This window comes from Solea senegalensis, linkage group LG1, assembly GCF_019176455.1.
Source record: "Solea senegalensis isolate Sse05_10M linkage group LG1, IFAPA_SoseM_1, whole genome shotgun sequence".
Lineage (NCBI taxonomy): Eukaryota > Metazoa > Chordata > Actinopteri > Pleuronectiformes > Soleidae > Solea > Solea senegalensis.
The window spans coordinates 27,090,312-27,110,867 of record NC_058021.1 but is presented as its reverse complement, the minus strand read 5'-3'; the positions used below and the strand labels follow the sequence as shown (position 1 = coordinate 27,110,867).

The following is a 20,556-nucleotide window of genomic DNA, read 5'->3' as shown; positions in this document are numbered from 1 at the left end:
TTTTATGTGGTTAAAAGTGACGGTTCTAAAGAAAAACGAGGAGAGATGAGAGAAAGTGAGTGGTAGAAAGAGAAAGGCCGTCTTTGCACGATAAGAGGTTCAAGTATACATACCAGCACTACTCACTGTCAGAGCTAATTTGTTTGTCTAGACTGAACAAGTTGGTCAAGGCCCATCCTTTCTCTTTGTGGTGCTACAGGTCTTTGCATATTTGCACTGGGATTTAACGTTGAAGCAACGTTATCTCTTCAAACCATCTAAGTTAAGTATGAGATCATTGTTCAAGGCTTCTGTGTGCTCATCCTTTTGTTATATGACATGCTATTCGTTTGAAGCAGACTGTCCTCCAAAGAAACGTATATATAGGTCGTATGCAGGAATTACGACCTATGTTTACGTTTTCAAAACCAGCGCCCCTAGTGGTTGTATACATAACAGCAACCACTTCCGCCTTAGACTAGCACTACGCCGGAGCGTGGTCGACAATGGTACGATTCCTAACTATACCACCTTTTAAATATTTTTTTAATTTTTACTACCTAACCCTGTCTTTTTTGACCTAACCCTACCCTCAGTAACATCTGCACATATTTGAGTTGGAAAATACTAGTAAAAACATACCTTTATGTCGCATTCAGGGGTTTGATGTACGTTTCAGTTGGAGGACAGGTTGGTTTGAAGATATTTAGATATTTCCCCTGCCCGCACGCGCACAAATGTCACAACGTTATTTATTACTCTTACTATGAGCTACCTGAGGTTGAACTTTCTTTGCGCTGCTTTCTACGGTGTAGAAGACAACATTCTGTACTTCCACACGTGATTTTCCACTTGAGGTTGGTGTAGCGTTGGTAAAAGTACCAAAATAACCAGCACCAACTGTTCCATTCTTTGGCACCCTTCTCTTGTGACATGGTAAGGGTGGAGCCCACGACAGTCAGCTGACTGGACGACAGAAAAACATCACTACTTTGCGACCGGTGTTTCTTCAACACTCGCAGCAAGGACCATCGCATTACTAGAGAGTGACATTCCCGCAGCACCCTGTACCCTCCCCACCATTTCTCAATTTGCTTCCCTTCTCCACCTCCCTGTATCCTGGTGTGGATCAGTATTTCACAAAGCCTCTGTGGAGCACTGATCTATCGCCCACATTTGGTGGAGTTCTCCAGATCGGGATAAGCTGGGGAGCAGAACAAAGCACTCAGCGCTGGTCCAATTCCATTCACTTCTGCACCCTCTCTGCCCTACCCCACCCACTGGCCTCCTCTCCCCACCCAGCTGGGGAGAGATTTACGCCGCAGTTTAGTAACTGGAACATCGCACTGCACTTCCATGTCTTTATCTCTCATCTGTCTGTCTCCCACTCTGCAAACAGCGATACCTCTCAGAGAGAGAGGGGAGTAGATTTAAACCTCTGGTTGACTCAACAGGACTTTTTATTTAGCTTTGACTCCACCTCTACTCAAACACAACCACTCTAGGGTCTCTTTTTTCTTTTTCTTCTTTTGTGTTGAGATCTTTATTTAGAAATTGGAGTCATCAAATGAATAATACACTATACATACAGTATATATGAACTAAGGTCATGTCAGTGATAGAATTCATGATTCACCCAATTCCTCTGTGATGGACTGGCACATGTGTATCACAGCTTCTCATTGGGCCTCTATGACACTGCATGTGGCTGTGCGATTGTGACTGGGAGGGTAATTCACCTGTGTTATTAATAACACAAAGGTGCGACACTGTTTGGGGGAAACCTGGGCAGCTTCTCTATTATGACACACGATGGGAGACGAGAGGCCACTGACCAAATGTGGCATTTTAATGCAATTTTGCAAAAAACAAACATTTCTTGTGAAGCCATTGTTCTCAGTTCAGTTCTTTGAATGTCAACTTGCCATCTTGATTATGAGCGGTAATCCATCACAGTGAGGTTTTTTTTTTTGTTTCAGCTTTGTCAAAGTTATGCATTAGCGCATGGTAATGTGGTTAATAGAGGGCCCCGTGTAAAAGTTCTCCTTTGTGATGCATTCAAAACATACCCGAAAGTAATTCAGGGAGTAAATTGCAAAGTATTTTGCCTTTTGCAAAAGCAGTAGCTTGTTGCCATTTAATAAGCCAACTCTGGAGCTTCAAGAGTTGTATAAAAAAAGAAAAAAAAGGTTCAGCTCTAGTTTTGCGTCTGATTTTCATATGGAGTTTAAATTAGTGGCAACCAGTGGCTGCGTTGAAGGTGGGAAATCCATCTAGAAACATAATGTATCCTAGGATTTAAAACCCGAAAAGCTTAAACATTCAGAACCGATGCAGTCATTTCATTGATTTAAGAATTAAATGGCATGCACCTGTGTGTAAAATCCTTTTTTTTCCCGAGTTCCCCACAAACCTGTACAGACATTAAACAAAGTCCAGACAGGCCTCTGGAGGTACATGGCCATTATTTGGGTTAATGGAGGAAACAGTGTGTCACAGAGCAAAGACAAAGCCCAGTGTCAGCAATCAGACAAATGACTGCTGTGCTCTGCAAGGCCAGACAGGGGTTGATGCCTCTCTACCAATTAGGTCTTATGGGCCCAGCAACATCTGGAATTCTGTGATTTTCCTCCTTTTCCACTCTCTGCTCCTCTTTTCATTGCTGTCACCTTGCTCTCTCTTTCACCCTCTCTCTAGCATCATCCTGCTAATTCTTTCAATTTATCCTTTCTCTTTGCCTCTATAATTATTCAAAATGCATCCTCATTTCCCTCCTTGCAGCATCCCAAAAACAAGGACAAAGTTGTAATCCATTTACTGCACCCCCTGTCAACAGTTTCCGCCCAAATAATCCTAAAAGACTTACAACCAGGGCTAGGTACTATCAAGGGAAGAGAAAGGGCAGAATACACAGGGGAAGGCGAGCGAGGGCCGTGGAGAAAGACGGGAGTATAGGAGAGAGGCAACAGACGGAGGGAACTTGTGTCACAGTGATTTGAGTCTTTGTCACACAGGTGGCGCCCAGGGGTTCCCCTCAGCCTGGGCAGAGAGACAAACTGGGGCCCATGTAAACCTTAAAGAGGATTAACCCTGCCGGAGCGCTTTAATGAGACCTGAAAGTGCCAGGCACCGGAGAGCCCCACTGATTGAGCCGCGCTTGATTCGGCTCCCAGCGCTCCAGCAGCCCAGTGGCCCAGCGGCGCTGCTGCAGCCCCGTGGCCTACAGCTGCCCGCTCACACTGAGCCACATCAAAGTGCGAGAGTGGGTGAACCAGTGAAGACAGGAAAAAGAGGAAGAGGAGGGGGAGGTGGGGGAGTGGGCATAGGGGACGTGGAGAGTGTGAGTGAAGGAGAAATGGGAGGAGGAGGGGGAGAGGAGGGCGCCTGGATGGAGGAATCCCTTATCTCCTCCTGAGAGGATGCTGCTCTGTGGTGCGAGATTGTCTGGAGCTGCCACCTGTCCCAGGCATCTTTGAAGGCAACACTAAAGCCTGTGATGGGCCTGACCTCCTTCAGCTCCCATTCTTTTATGTCTCTCTTCATTTTCTGCTTTGTTACACCCCCCCTTCTTTTCCTCTCCACTCTCTGTGGCTCTTCTTTCTTTTTCTTAACCCTCTGTCTTACTTATACCCTCACACTCAGCCCTGACCGCCTTCTTGTTTCTCCTGTGATATCTCGGGCTACTACAAACATTTTAATTGTACTGTGTTCATCAGCCTCCTCTTATACGTGTAGAACAATACTCACTTGCCACCCTCCGGAGACAAGAGCAAGATATGGGTTGTTGGCTGAAAGGATACGAGCGCTTATCTTTTCTACTCTATTTGAGAGAGGAAAGCAAATATAAAAAGAGGTGATGAGACTTGGAAACAAACACAGAAAGACATGAAACAACTGTCCCGCAGCACACAGAGGTGATTATCGTCCTGGAGACTACAGGGCAACTTAAGGAGGACAGAAAAAGCTTAATATAATGTGGGTTTAACCATCTAGCTGAAGATGAGTGCCCCAATGAGCCTTTAGTTTCCCTGGTTTTTTTTTTTAGTATTGTGCTTGGTTTTATTGTTGGCGGTGGTGTTTGCTGCTTCTGGACAGACACAAAAAACCCCGGCAAAATCTTAATTTTAAGCTTTCAAAAACAACAGTAAAGTGCTATTGTTCCTGCTTACATCTGTGACTTCACTGATTAACCAGTCTTACTGGAGAAGAAGTAAAGCGCAGTGGCAGATGTTGCTGTAGCGATACCAAGAAATGCTGAGTACTCTTCTTTGAACATCTTAAGTTCTCTGGAAATTCGTCTTAATTCCTCTCAGCCCCTTCACATTTAATCTTGTCATTGTTAATAGGGACCGCCATTATTCCCTAACCTTCAGTGTGCACACACACACGAGCTGTATGGTGAGAGCACCACATGACCTTAAAGATGGTATGAAAGTGCATTCTCAAAGCACTTCAAACTCTGCTTAACCCCCTTAAATCATCCAGCTCTACAAAGGGGCACATGCATGTGAGAATATGGCCTATCGTACAGCGTGAGATGCCTCTAATAAGCTGTATAAAAGGGGATCATCTGATTATCCCTGGTGCGCTGGTCCAAGGGGCCACAGCAGAACGCAGGCCCATGTTGTTCTTTCTTGATGAAAGGAGGTGGATGGAAGGAATCCCTCTCCATTGCCTGCAGTGTGCCGCAGGCTTCTCTGTGCCGGCACACCGCTGGGGGACTATACCGTGCCACCACGCTCAAAAAGCCAATATTGTAACAATCACAAAGACAAACACTTACCCATGAAACAGGCACATGACTCCTCACCCCAGGCTCTCCTCTGAGCTTCCCCCGGTCTTTGGGGGGGGGGGAGGATGTTTGAACCTGTACCACAGCCGGTTACTTATGATGTATAAAACCAACCTGAGGCCGGAAAGTTTGCTCTAATTTCTTTTCCCTCCAACACAAACACACTCTTTATAAGAGCTCTTTCTTGCTCTCTTCACGACTCTTACTCTTTCAAGACATCTGGAAACGGCCGTATGAACTGAATGACCAAGCACTGTAATTAACTGTAGCGAGTGCAGGGTCATTGTTGTGCAGATCACGTTCAGTTTGGTGACAGCTAGCTCATTCAGTTCAGTGGTCAGCTGCATTTTGATATTGAGGCAGACAGACTGACGCCGAGGCAGAGGCTGACGTGCTACGGACCAGTAGACCTGAGATCAGCTCGACACAGCAGTTTAGAGTTTAACCCTTAGGACTGGAAGCCCACCACCCCCACTGCTCCATAACACCCTGGAACACGTTTCATGCCATGGCCCTGTGTTCTTACTAGCTTTCCCAGAACACATGATCCAGGTAGCGGTCACCTTTGGCCAGGCTCAGAGGTTTGGGATACTGTAATACATGTGAAAGAATACTTCAGCCAGGAGACCCATATCTTCACTGCCCACTTCTTAGCAAGCTTTGATCCCGAGATCAGTCAAGGAAAGCAAAGCTTTAGTGAGGGGATTTTGTTCGCACAGCTAACCCAACAACTGCAGGGCTGATAGGCAGCCATAAGAGTCTAGAGACACACTCAAAGGACATCCACACCACTTCATTTTTATTTAAAAACACATGCGCCTGTCGTCCACACTACCCCCAGGATTTTAAGCCAATGAAAATGGGTACATTTTAAAACATAGCTGCGACCACTTTCATTTGAAATGCCTGGGCAGCATTTTAGTCTGGAGAAAGAAACAGAGACTCTTTATCAGCCAAAATTCAACTATCAGATGTGGAAAAACACTTTCAGTTTCACTTTCACATTGTTGTTTGTCTCTTGACCATGACCCTTCACTATTGTTTCTTGGTAGAAATGTTTTTTTAAACTAAGGAAAGAGCTGCGGAGGAGAATACCCACATGAAATACACATGGAATGATTACATTACGTCTGAGACAGAGCTGGAACACTCGTCTAGACACAGATCTTTTTTTGTTTGAAAAGACAATGTGTCTGGTTTTCTATCAGTGATCTACTGTATCACTGATTTGGCCACAAAACCTCAAGCATTGTCTTTAAGGCTTGGCAAATTGACTTTCCTCAGTGCTTCCCTCCCTTTCACTTAACATTCTCTGCACTTTTGCAAGAGAGTGCAATTGAAAAGATTTAAGTCCCTCCGTGGATGTGTTTAGTCTTGCAAAGACGGCAAGTGTTTAAGAAAGAGAAACTTTAAAGAAGAGCAGCGCCTCTAAAGAAGCAGAGCTGCTTCGCCAGCAAGTGGGTTCACTGTTGCTGCAGGACCACTGACCAGCTAATCAGCACATAATGTAAACAGATGTCAGCCCTGTGCATCCCATTTACATTTCAACACAATTAAGATCTTAAGAAAACATTTTCTTTCCCATTAATCCCCATCTCAATCCTTTCTTCTTATCCCACAGCAAAGCCCCATGTATTAGTATTGTGGTAAGACGGATATGGACTCTTATCCAGTGTTTGCCAGAGAAAGGCAGCTAAGACTCAGGCAACACAACGATTAGCTAATGGTAACAATGGGGCAATGTTTCCTTAGTGTCTCCTCTTTTCTGCACTCAAGTGGGTGTAAAAACCAGAGTAAACACAGTCTTAGGCCACGGACGTAAGAGGAGTGGGAGACCACAAGTCTGGGTGAATAGCGGAGATTTACCCAGAGCACAGACCCCTGAAGATAAACCCCCCTAACCCCTCCTTGCTCTCTTCCCGTTGTTCAACTCCCACACTTCCCGCAGCTTCGCTACCATTATGAAAACCCAGGTGTGGGGAGGCTGCAGGTGCCATCGCATTTAGGCACATTAAGCACTGACACACAGCAGCGCTAAGAGTAATCGGATTTACCTGGCTGTCTGCTGCCTGGCGTGGTGCACTCTGCAAGCACAGCACAAAGACTTAGGGCCCCCTCTCCATCACAAACACAGACACACACATGCACACACCTGGGATGAATTTAGGAGGTGACAAAGCCCTCATGGAGAGGGACTGCCGCTGGTGGAGTAAGGGCTGCATGTGAGTCTATAAAAAAAATGTGTGCTCACATGTGTAATGGAACCAGAACAGGAGCCAGTCGCTTTTTTACACCTTGTGGTGTAGTGGCGACAGATGCTACCGGCCTCTGGTTCAAAGCAGATGAGAAAGGGAAGGAGGGAGGAAGGGGAAGTGGAGGTTTAAGGGGAGCCCTCTTGCGCTGCTGACCTTCAGACCACTGGAGCTCTTGGGGATTGAGCTGCAGTACTGGGTTCACTCAGACAAAATGGGACCGCCGCCTTAAGGGACGCCCCATGTCTTCAACACCTGGGGCCAGGAGGAGGTGTTTTACACAGCAAGGCTCTCACATCTCAGATCACAGTTCCTCTTGAGCAGAGTCAGGATCAGAGAAGTGACAGAGAGGATCAATGAAAAACACAACAAGCCATCTAGGCTTTGTTTTTAAGTCCAACTTGTTTATGTTTTTATTGGTTTGTTCCTCTTAAAGACACCGGTAACCAATCTTACTAGAATTCTTTTGAGAAATTCTAATGAACCTACAAATTGTGACATTCTGTGAACCACACATCTATCAGATTAATTGAGAGTGAAAATACTTACTAGTACTAATTAATGCAGCCCTTCATAATAATAATAATGATTTCACAAAATCAGCAAATGTTTCTTATCTTTGCTTGATACATTCAAGAAGATAATAATTATTTGCTGTTGATCAAAAAAATGATTCCACTGTTATATCACTATACCTTCCCAGTAAGCAACACTTGCTCCACTTATTGCTTCTTATGATTGCAGACTTCAAGCCTCTTGAGCCACAGTGCACAAAGAAATCCCCTTGAAGCTCTACGGCCCTTTTGACTTTTCCTGCTGCTTTTGAACTCTCCATTTCAGACTGTGACTTTTCCATATGACCCCAAGCCTCACAGTGACCCTCCTCCTCCCCCTTTGCTCCTGCCCCAATGGCTTCAGTGGTCTGGAACCGCCAGAGCTCCTTCACATATACCCACACACATACATAAAATGAGAAGTGGCAGTGTTGCTGAGTTAGGTCAGGTTGTAATGGGCAGTAATGTTCTGGCCCTGAGCGTCCTGTCCACGGCACCACTGCCTGGTTTTAAGTAACCTTTCCCTTAAAGAGGCACCTTGGTGACTATCAGGCACCCAAGCACGGGGGAGCAGAATCTAATGAAGTGGCTGAATAAATAGAGTTACAGTATAACGCTGGGGTCCACTGGACTTTTCATTACAGCCAGCGGGTTAAAATCACTCTGTCCCACTCAGTTTGTCCCAATTCAAAGACCAAACTAAACAAGCTATCACATCAAATCCAGGCTAAGGATTAATCCCATTCCACCCCTTACCCCTACCACTTAGCCCTAACCCTCAGTTTTGCACAGGTAGGCGTAGGGTGTCTTGATTCTTGGTGAGGTGGAGGGGGGGAGGGAAATGTAAATGCTAACTAGCCATTTAAACAGAGATTTCTCAAACAGAAGGTTATAAGATTGACCAAATTCAAGGAAACTAAGAGCCAGGTCATACTTCTAGGTCTGCAAGGGTCGGCATGGCATAAACCTGACTGAGGTTGAACGAGGAAATTCAAATGGAATGTGAGATCGAGTATGCAAGTGTGGAATGCGGAACAGAACAGTGTGCATGTGCATGTATGTGGAAATGAATGCAGTAAGTATGATCTGGCCCTAATGTTACCATCATAAACGCATTGGTTAGCATGTTGCGTGGCTATGCAATCCACAAAAACAGCTTGTTTGCCGGCTCTTGTACAAACCATAAACTGGTCCACCAGTATTCCCAGACAACGACGACATTTTCTGACCTGTCTCCACTTTGCTGGAGACAAGAGCTTGATAATTAATGCTAGTCCACGGTAGCAAAATAACGGCAGGTTATTCTCAGGCAAAAAAACACGTCACATCTGCGTACGTGATGATGGATCACGTTCTTGAAGGGGTGTACCATTTCGTAGGGCTAGATTCTTAACACTACCCCAAGAGAAAAGAGGTTAAGGGTAAAAATGGGTTTGGGCCTAAGTCCTGGCTACAGTGGCTGCTGAATTAACCTTCTAATCAGCCCCTTACTCCACAATCATCTATCTCCTGTTCTGTCTTTGCAGAAACACAAAGCTGCAATGTTATCTAACTACACTACTCTCTTTTTCACCTTGTTTCTCAAAATTATCTTCAGGATCTCATTCAAGCCACAGCTCTCCAGCTTCACCTCAATCTCTCGAGCCATTATTCTCCCTCTCTTTCTCCCAGTGTAGCTCTTTTTCTATCGCTCGCTCGCTGCCGTTCTCTCACAGTCTCTCACAGAGTCCCACAGAGAGAGGGAGGCAGAGTGGGGAGCAGTGAGGTTTGACTCTATCTGCGATGCTAAGAGGCTTTGATGTGTGTGTTGATGAGAGAAAGCACAGCACTGTGCTCAGACAGGCCCCTAATGAGGGAATTAAGAAGCGAACACTGGCCGTTCCCCATACTAACTTCCCTAGCACAAGACAAGTGTGTATGTATGTGTGTGTGTGTGTGTAGCACAAGAGAGAGAGGCTAATCTGTCAGACTTAATCAAGCATCTTGCAGTCCTGCCTCTCACCTACAGAGTAGAGAATGGCCTATAATCATGTCCTATAATCACGTTACTGAATAAATTAACTCAGAATTATTTCCTGACAAGTGGACTTACGATAGTGTGAGTCCAGGTAGCCATTGCGGTGGTCCATAGTAAACAGAGTGCCTCGGTACGGCAGGGCGTGGTCAGCCAGGTGGGGCAGGGAACTGTGCAGCTCCTTCTTGAGCAGGGAGGGACGCTCCTCTGTGGAGGTGGAGGGCTCCTCGTTGGTCGGGACCTGGGAGCTGATCGCATTGCGCCGCTCGCGGTGGTAAGGTGTGCCTGAACTCTCGTCCTCTGTTAGGAAAAAACAAGAGGAGAACATGAATTTGATGTTGAGTATCTACCGTAAACGATATAAGTGTGATACTACTCTGTATCATATAGCAAGGAAGAAGACTTACATATATGAATTGTTTCCTAAAGGGTTTTAGGTTTATTTATCAGATTTTATACTGATACTGAGTATTGAATCGGCTCATCCATAATGGTTTGCCAGTTTTAGAATTGCACCAAAGGGACTGCATGTTAGAACACAGATGTCCGCAAAAGTCATTCTTCACAATTTTCAGAATTTCTCCTGCAAGCTCCATTGGTACATTTCTGGATCAAATCAGCCCATGCAAGAACAAAACAGGGAAAGTTCTAGATATTTCAGAGCAAACAAGAGTGCATGTGAGTGTGAGATGGGCTACAGGTGTGCATGATTGAGTGAATGACATGTGTGGGAGAGTGTAGGTGGATCCTGGGAGCTGATTGGTCCTGCACAGGAGGTGCCAGTACAAGAGGCCTGATCATCCCAGCTGCACCGGACTTCATCAAACCACTCACAGCCAGACTGCCAGCAGACATTTTGAACTTGATTTTTAAAAAAACCTTTAAAAATGTTTTGCTACAAGTGGGAGATTGGAAAGAGGGAGTCTCCTTGTTCATGTTGTGATCAGGTTTCCCCCTAGGCCTGGTTGAAACAAGGGCAAATATCCTTGATGCATCCTCCATGCTACTCTTGCCTGAATTTCCCTCCTGCTGAATTAGCCTGATGTTCTCATACACAGTTATTGTACAGTAGAGCTGAAAAAATGAATCTATTAATTGATTACTAAATGAAATGACAACTATTTTGATCATCGATAAAAGTTTTTTTCATGATTAAAACAAGATTTCTGATTGTTTAAGCTCCTTAAATTTGAATGTTTTCTTCATTTCTTTGCTCTGGATAACAAAGAAATCATTCAAAGTTAATCATTTAGGTTTGTGGACAAAACAAGACATTTGAGAACGTCATCATTTCCAGGTTTGACAAACACTGATCCACATTTTTTAAGGTTTTCTGATATTTTATGGACCAAACGATTCATCGAGAAAATAATCGACAGATTAATCGATCGTTGCAGCTCTATTATACAGCCTGTTTGGAAAATTGGTAGAGATGAGCCATTAGTCAAAATCAATTAATTGGATGATGGAAAATGAAAAACTTAAACTCGGACATGATCCAAAAACCCTTATTATCATAAATTAAGCACCAGAGAATGTGAGTAAGGGTTGCAGTAATATGAGCCATGTGGGATTATTTTAAGATTAAAGAAGAAAAAATATGGTATTGTGTAGTCGCTAATACTTGGCTTTGACTTTTTCTGGAAATTTCTATTTTTACGTTTGAAAACTGCTTTTCTCTCTCACACACACACACACAAAATGCCCCCAAAAATATGATAAGAAAGTCAGTTCACGTAGAGTGAGCAGTTAAAGGGAGGAGAAGGGGATCAGCTTTGTACACCTGAAACCTACTGAGCATCACAGGCCTAAATCTGCCAGGGTTTGCCTTCCGCAGCGCCAGACATGGGAGTTCAGAGGCATCACTGATGAAAAAAAATCCCGACCTCTTAATTTTGCAGAAATTTGGGCACAGTTCCCCAAAGGTCTGATCTTAAGTTGAGCTCTGCCTTTTGTTTTGATAAAGAAATTAATTCCCATGGAGGAGGCAACGCAGGCCTGCATTCCGAACTGTCCATTAACCAGCGTCATGAGTAGTTTCAACCCTGCCCTCCTTCTCTCTCTCTCTCTGTTCTCAAAATATCTTTTTTCTTTTTTTCTCTGGGGGCAAAACTAGAAGGAGTGGGGTTTCTGGAGAAAACTCACTGGCATTATGGGTAAAAGGGCTAAATAAGGAGTTGAGTTCAGGGGCTGAGCTCCACCACAAAGAATATGACCTTCCGCCTTTGGTGGCGTGACCTTTGAACTGACATGTATAAAGGTTAGTTAGCCTCCTGACCTGGAATTAGACTTTTCTGTGGTGTGGTACTTCACAGACTTGATTAAATCTGTAATATAAAGTTAGGTTGTTTCTGTTTTTTTTTATTTAAACCTGTGCGTTTATATTGACAGTAATCTTAAATGTATATTTTTTTCTGTGTCATTGTTAAAAAAAGTGTGTGGAAGAAGTTAGCAAGTTTTATTAAGACAACTCTCTTAGTTTGGTTTGGATGAACTTCAAGTTTTTTTCTGTTCATTTGTTTTCTGTACCTTGTTAAGTAACATGTTAAAATTACAGTTAGTAGTGTGTAAATTGTATTTTGTAGAATCCACTCCTCATAATCAACTCTTTGATCAAGTCTGATCCACAAAGTTTGCTCTCGTCTCTATATTCAAGCCCCGATTCCTTCATTAGCTGCCGCTTCAAACAGTCCCAGTGTTCAGCCCTGATTATATGCAATTATGATTTCACCGCCGACAGTGTTGGTTATCAGTGCACTCTGATGCCCTTTCTTCCATTAACGTCGCTCACAGGAAACCTTGCGAAACACTGCAGTGCCACTTGCAGCTCCCCCACCATGCGCTGCAACCAAACAGCATCCAACTGCCAATTAAGAACAGAGCAGAGGGCCAGATTAAAGAGCACTACCTGAAGTACCGAGGAGGACCAGCATAATGCTGTGCCACTTCACCGAAGAAGAGAGGCGATCAGAAAGGGGGGGGAGGTTAAGAGAGAGACAAACAGGAAGAGAGAATAAGATTGAGAGAGGCGAGGAGAGAAGAGAGCAGGAGGAGCAACCCACGGGTCCCGATTTTATTCCCCTCACTCTCCCACATTCATTACCTGCATTCGGGGGCCAGACGTGCCCTGGCACAGTACTGGCAGCAGATTCAAGGATTCTTAATGCGGAACTGACAGCCAGAGAGGCAAACCTCTCTCATCCGCAGGAAATGACAGTGTCAGTTATGATATAAGTATTTAATCCTATACGGCACAGCCAGTGATCTTATTAAGGGAATAATGGCACTTATACGGTTAAAGCTGGATTAATAGGTCTGCTCTTGCAAAGCGCAATATTAACATAAAGGGATTTGAAAATTGGGTTCATCTCTTGACATGGAATGAAAGAAGTGGAAACTGTAAACTATGCTGGGAGCGAGCACTGCTAAGGGCAGAGCATGTAGCTGTGTGTATGGTGCTGCCTGCCACTGTGTGCTCTCTGCTCTTTCACATCCGGCATATCAATGCACTTTGTCCTGCATTCATACTGATATTTGACAATTAAGAATTATTTGAGGTGTCACAGTTTGGGCTTCAGTATGGATCCACCGCAATGACACAAACACATAAAATGAGGCAGCTGTGATGGTTTTTCTCTATGGGATTTGGTACTAGAAAATAAGCCAGTAGGAAACTTCATTTTCCAGCGAGAAAAGGTTGACCAATGCTGAGATAAAATGGTGAGCACATTCTTAATGTACTGCAGACTTAGGCGAGCGTTGATTTCATTGAGCCATTGGTTAAGTGGCTAAAATCAGTTATTCCTTGATTCCCTATGGCAGCAGTGTTTTCAGTGAGAGCGTGCATTAATGTCCCAGGCTGGATCTCAGCGATGGCTGAAGTCAGTGCTGACAACGTGTAAATACCTCCATAAAATATCTTCATCCAAACTTAATAAAACACAACTGGATTCAACGGCTCAGTTCTGAAAATATTATTTTTCCACTATTTCCCCCCATTCTGTCTCCCCTTCTTTTCTCTTCTTCCCCCCACTGCTACTCAGATATGACTCTCTCCTCCAAGGGAGGTCAAGCGACTAACAGTTCAATCACAGCGGTGTCACAGTCCCACCAGCCCCCTCCCGTCACCACAGTGAACTCACAGAGGGGGGTTCATCATTTGACCATATACCACCTTAAGGGGCTTCATTGCTTTCCTTCATAGCACCTTAAATGGTTAAACAAACACTCAGCAGCACAAGGGTCAATTGACTCCCCTGACCAGAGGAAGACAGGCAGGAGTCTCAAGTAAGGTTTCTCTCTTACACCTGCTGGCGGAAACCTTTGTATCCTCATAACATGTCAAATATCTGTCAAAAATGGGGTAATCAAGAAAGAGCAGACACAGGTAAACACGTGCAACTTTGAAAAGTTCAACCCTGCAACACTTCTCTAACTCTGACCATCCGCCCAACAGACCCGCTCCCCTTTCCCCTCCCTCATTTTTTATTCCACTTTTATTTCCTCTTTTCCCATGGTTGCTGCATCCAGTCCTCTACCAGTTTGCAGGTCTATTCAGTCCAACACAAAAGCAGCAGGCCGGTCCTCTGTGGACCAGAGGAAAGCATGCCTCTCAAAAAAAAAAAAAAAAAAAAGAACCATCCTGCTCTCTCTCTATGGTGATTGAATTTCTTAACATCTTTTCAAAAAGCGCTTAAATGCCTGGAGGCGAGAGGAAGAAACAAGCTAATGGTGGATGGGGAGCACTGAACAAATTTCAGAGCCCTTTCCTGCTCGCGTTTGAGGTTGAAAGCGAGCTCCTGCCTTTCAAGTTTCAAAGTCCTCCTTCCTCCTGCAGTGTCACTGAAGGATTTGAAAAGAAGGTAATTGTGCTCACTGCCATCCTGATCAGAGCACACGCCCCAGCTCTAGTATTTCAGGAGCTTTCTCTGCCACTATAATGGTACCTGGTGCTCCATTCCTGCATTCTTCCTTACTTCTTTTTCCCCTCTCCCTCTCTAACCCTCTACAAATGCACTCTCTCTTACTCTCCCTCACTTGCTTTTTATCCGCCTTTCACCCCTAGCAAGCCACTCATTAAATTCCTAAAGCCCAGGTTTCCCCCTTTTCTCCCCTTGTCTGGAGTCTCTATTGTAAAACTCAGGGTTCAAATACCTTCAGAGAAAACCCTATGCTTGGCCTTTAATATGGCGGAATCTAAAAGCGAGCATGGACGCAATGACAAAATGAAATTTTAAAAGAGATAATGAGATATGGAGTGGGGCCAGCTCCTTTTTAAGAGTTGGGCTCTGGGACAAAGGGTGGGGCTGAAGTTAAGGATGCCCAGGCAATTCAAAGAAATGAAAAGAGAAAACAAAAACCCTCGGCTTGTTGTTTTTGAAGGTATTTTCTAGAGGCAGAGGTTAAGAACAAGGACTGCTGTTCCTCCACATGCCAAACTGTCCTTGACTCTCAAGCATCTGATTTGCCCTCCAGCCCGAACTCATTCACACAGCGAGTATCTAAAGCCGAGACATGTGTGTTTCCCGGGTGCACAAAGGGCCACTGCTCACCGCAACGCTTTCTCTCCGTTAGTGCCTAAACATCAGAAGAATGTTGTTGCACCTCTGAGCCAAAGCCAGACATATGCTCTGTTCCACCTTCGAACTTCTCAAAGCCTTGTTGTCAGTGGCACAAACAGATTCTGGCTGGAGAGTGAAACAAGGAGGAGAGGAGTGGCGGATATACAGTGGTATCACAAAACACTTCTTCAAAGGCCCTCTCCTCCTGTGCAATAATCTCTTGCTCCTTTTTTTTCTTTCTCTTGCAAATCAACTCCCAGGAAAGACTCAAGACTCCCCAATTAACAATGAGAGGGGGAAGAAAAATTCCAGCAGCTGGCTAGAGTTTAATAAGAGCACCTCTCCAAGCAGCTTAGGCTTATGCACCTGATTCACCGGCCCTGGCATTGATGCTATAGACAGAGGGAATCATTCACGATTAGTGCAGACTGGAAGACAAGGGAGGGAGGAGAGAGAGCGCTCAAACTCCACCAAACCCAACATGACAAGAGCGCAGAGGGGGATTACTGCAATTGTGTGAGGTATTTTTCTGATCAACTTCTTGGCTACTGGGCTCCGTGCCACAAACGGCTTGGTGCCTTCCCCGCAACTGAGTTCAGTTCTGCATAATGTGAAGGTTACAGAGTCCTCATGCAGTTGTTTGTGTCTGGGTAAACATGGTGACATTTGGGGACGCTCACTTCACAAACGAGGCCGCATCTATGCAACTTTTGTTTTTGTTTAAAACATTTTTTTAAAAAATGCATAGACTTTGCTCTGGATCTGCCTGCTGTCCACACAATCCCAGCGTTTTAGAGCTCCAAGAATAAAGTTTAAAAACACTGCTGGCTTCAATCTCTTTTAATAAATCTATGTGACAACAATCCACTTCCTGGTTGGTTCTTATCAGCTCGACTCAACTCGATCGGCATTGCATGTCAAGCTCAGTGCAAACACTTTCACTTCGTCATCAGTCTCATAACAGAACAGGCATTTCTGTGCTAGTTTTCACCACTGTTTGTAGTAAACGTCTCTGAAGCTATGCAAACAACGGCAGAGGAGAGAATCAACTTCCTGTTTACACCTGCATGTGCATGCCTGGAGGACCTGGATGGTCACGTGATGCGGTTTCAAATCAGTCAATATCGATCATTCGCACAAATTCAGTTTAGCTCCTGACCAAGATATTACAGTTTTAAAATTCTTTATCGACAGAAAACCATAAGCACTTGTTAAACAATTCTTATTGAATTACATTCAAATAGATTTATTGATCATTTCTACCTGAAAACACTATTTGAAGTAGCCCCAAATCTTCTGAATGTCACTAGAAAGAACCAGATCATTACCCAGACATCTGTGGGCAGGATAGTTTGTTATATCAGTCAGGGCTCTCAGGAACATCAGTAAACATAAAGTTCACTCCCTCTAACTTTGCGCTCATGTTTGATTCTGTCTCTGAAGAGTGAATCCATAGTGGTGCATTATTTAACCACAGGCGTGTGACTGATGTCTGGGTGAATTGCAGAGAGAGGCATGAGCAGGTCAGGATGTTCCCGCTCCTGGTTAGCAGTCTATTGTCAGCTCCTGATTTCCCACTCAGTGCCCACAAATGCCCTCCTTAATATTCATCTAGGCAAATTTGACGACTCCCACATCTCAATTTGGCTCTCGGCAGCACAGGCCCCAACCCCCAGCTGCACGGCCCCGCGGTCCCAGCCTGTTCTCTGCCGCTGGGTGTCTGCAGGGATGCACCCAGAACTTAGCATCTCACAGTTCTAGCCTCCAGGCCTGGAGGCTGGGGAGGGGCAAATCAAAGCCTGCGTGACTCCTTCCCATTTTTCCCCTGCGTTCACCTCAAATCAGGCTCACAGCAGGGTCGCGTCGTGCCAAGCCTCCGGCTGCCCCTAGCTACACCTTATTCACCCATTGGGGGCACAGGCCCACCATAGAGCAGCTCAAAACCCCACTACCATTTCATCAGGGCTACATTGTGAGGAAGCAATGAGCAATGCAGCGAGAGAGCTGAAAGGTCTGACTCTAAAATGCACATTGATGCACTTTTGACCGTGGAGAGTTACAGCTTTTAAGGTTTTGCACTCACATGTCACCTTAGCATTGCATTCATTGAGGAATCAGAAACCAAGAGATGCATTTCATCAAGGCTTTAAAGCGAAAAAAGAAAACCACTTAGGGCTCTGATTGGCTTATAGACCGCATTAGCATTGCTTCAGACAGTCACAGTCCAGCAATGATCAGCCCTAACCTGTTGGTCATTTAAGCTGTTCTCTGTAACAATGTGAAATGATTGTGTGCCAGGGTCGAATAGGGCCGAATTGTGTCCATTTGGGATTGTTGGGTTTATTAGGGGTGAATTTGGGCATGCAGCCCAATGGACCAGAGTGGGCCAGCTTTCCACTGGGCCTCAGCATTGGAATCCCACTTCTGACACCAGAGTGATTCGGACCAAGTCTGTGGCACTCAGATTAGGAGCCGCACGCCAAGAAAAATGGATATCCAGCCAAAGCAAAGAAATACAGAGCCAACAGTTTGGGACAAAATAGAAAAAATAATACAGCAATTTCAAGCACATCAAATCCAAATCCAAACAGGCCACTGGGAATGTTTCCACCTTACAGTAAAGGATGATATCATAAACTTTTTTCACTTCACTTTTAATAGTTCAGACTTTTACGGCGGGTTTTTTCCCCCCTTCCTCCATTACTCTGATGTCAACATGGTATGATGCTGCGTGTTTCTGCCGCCGTCAAAATGCATGTTCACAATTTTCGGTGTGGTGCACTGAACAGGCAGAGCAGAGCCATCATTAAGACAGTTAGCCGGCACTCACTAGGAGCTGGATAATTAGACACTTCAAAGGCACCTGCCCACCATCTCATAGGGGCATACACCGCTGCCCCCCCCCCCATTTAAGAGCATGTTAACTCCTATCTGAGGCTAGCAGGCTAATTTAACTTTTGACATTTGATATCTAAGGAATGAGAGGGATCAGCCATTTAGCTGGAACAGGATTACCCCGGCAAATACACACCCACCCATCCTATCACCCCCAACAGCCCTCCTCCTCTTCCTCTTCCTCTCCTTCCCCTTCAACCCCCCAAAACCCCCCTCTCCCAGTCAGGCCGGATTCATTAATTTTCCTGCTGCTAAGCACTTTATCAATGACTGGTGAACGTCTGAGTCCAGAGTGGACTCTCTCTCCCTCCCCCTCCCTCTCCCTCTCTCTCTCTCTCTCTGTGGTGATTAGGCCTGTGGATGTTTGGATGCTGTAATTCACGGCCTGCTCTGTCGCCACTCATCCACTCTCACACCTGCTCCACAGCTTAGGAGAGAGAAGTGAAAACTGTCTTGGAAAAGAGGAAGCAGATTTCCAAAAGTTAAAAATCATGAGCATTGACGTGAACAATTTTAAGGGATTTCCAACCACACTTTCATCCAAACCCTGTCTGGTTCTTTTTCTCCTTCTGTTTGTGATTATCTGTTTGAGAAACAGGGATTTGATTCCAGTCATTAACGCTACCCGTCAGACAGATGAACTCCTGCAGTACAGTGCAGATCCAAACCCCTCATACACAGTATATGTAGCACACATGCTTAGTATGTTTACTACCACACAGCCTCTAGTGATGCTTAAAGGGCCAGTGTGTAACATTTAAGAGGATTTATTGGCACATGTTGAATATACCATCCAAGTATGCTTCTATAGTAAGTGTATAATCTCTTTAAAATAAGAATTCTTTGGTTTTCATAGCCTAAGAATTAGCCTTTTACATATACTTTAGGCAAGGGGCTCGGTATCGAGTTCTTCAGTAGCCTGGATGGACAACACAGGCAGAAAAAGGAAAGTTTTATTATGTAAATGAAGAATGACATTCTTTCTGGATTTTGGGGAAAAATGGAAAATAGTTAAGCAGAGGAGTTACAATCTGCAGCGTCATCGATTGCTTTGATGCTTTGATTATTATTAGTTCATGAGACAGATAATCGATATTTGGAATCACATAGATAAAAATATCTTTCACAAATTGCAACGCAAAACTTTGTTTCAATGCCTTTAATATTTATCAATACCTAAACCTACCCTTTCATAGGAAATGTAAATAAAATAAAATGATGCATAAGCTGTCCTCCAATAGACAGGAGCTTGAGAGCAAATTGCCCAGAAGAAGAGATGCACTTTGTGATCATTTAATATGGGTGACTGTTTAAATAGAATGACAATACCGATAATATCGGCCCTTGATAATTGGCCAGGCCCATAATTAAACTAAATGTGGATGAGATCTCACTCTGTTGGTGCGGACGTGTAGCGTGGGTTACATTTTCTGATTATTATTTAATGTTTTTGTTCATTTTCGAAAGTACCGCGGCCAAATATAGCCGGTTACCTTTAACATATCACAGGTGGAAAGTAGCTGGGAGTTGATTTGCATCAATCACGCGACATTAGTCTCAGTCCGATGCCTCTCTCTGTGCTGAATGTCTACATTACAGGTTGAATCCGGGGCTAAACGAAACTGTGACGGATCTGGGTTAAATGAACAGCACGCCCAGGGCTTTGATACGGCAGCTGGTAACACTTACTGTTCATAACCCGTCACATTTGGACGTCAGGCCTTTTTACCGGAGAGCATGACAATCAAATTCCAAACTACAAGCCAAACACTGTAAAAATAACACAACTTAAGTGACTCCTTCGCCCTGCTCCCACGGAGAGAGGCCATTCTGCACGTGCAATAAGTTGCTTGGTGTTAAAAAAAAAATCCTGATTTTTACACATTAGTTATTTAAAACAACATTTGCTCTTTTTCCACATCTCTTTTCTTTCCATCGGGACCCAAAAAAATAAAAGTCCCAAGTCGCCTCACAAAGGATCCTTTATAAACCGGTCAATCATCGTTTGCTTTCCAAAACCCCATCATCATTACAGCAGTCACTACACAACTTCAGGCCTGACCCTCGCTGGCCCTAAACGTGAATGGGAATGTCTGCTTTTGAAAAAATAAAAAATAAAATAACAGGGTTATTCACCCCCTCTGTGACTTTAAAATGCAGGTGAGACCTGGACCCCTTCATTACAGTGTCTGCAGCAGGCAGGGAAAGCTCTGCAGATTAGAGGATCTGCTGTGTTGGCCAAACAGACGCAGCCACTGTGAGCTGGGTGGAGGCCAGAGGCTGGAGGTGAGGAGGGGAGCGGGAAGGGTGCTTTCTATGTGATTAGATAAATGCCTCTATAATGCAAAAGAAAGCACAATATAGGGTGAAGGCTGTGGGTTTGGAGGGTACACATTAAACTACAGACTTCAAAGTTTCCCCTAACTTTCTGCAAGTTCTGCAAGTTGGGCAACTAAGTTTATGCATTGCACTCGCTGACGTATAACACGCCTAACACCTTTGAATGTGT

At 44.5% G+C, this 20,556-nt stretch overlaps 1 protein-coding gene across 1 annotated transcript in view; it reads right to left on the bottom strand.

Moving 5' to 3' along the window:
* Positions 1–20,556, bottom strand: part of gli3 (GLI family zinc finger 3) — a 108,665-nt gene that overhangs the window by 55,786 nt on the left and 32,323 nt on the right. The window contains exon 3 of the mRNA XM_044028941.1: positions 9,670–9,891. Coding sequence (XP_043884876.1) covers positions 9,670–9,891 — 222 coding nt within the window. The remainder of the gene's footprint in view (positions 1–9,669; positions 9,892–20,556) is intronic.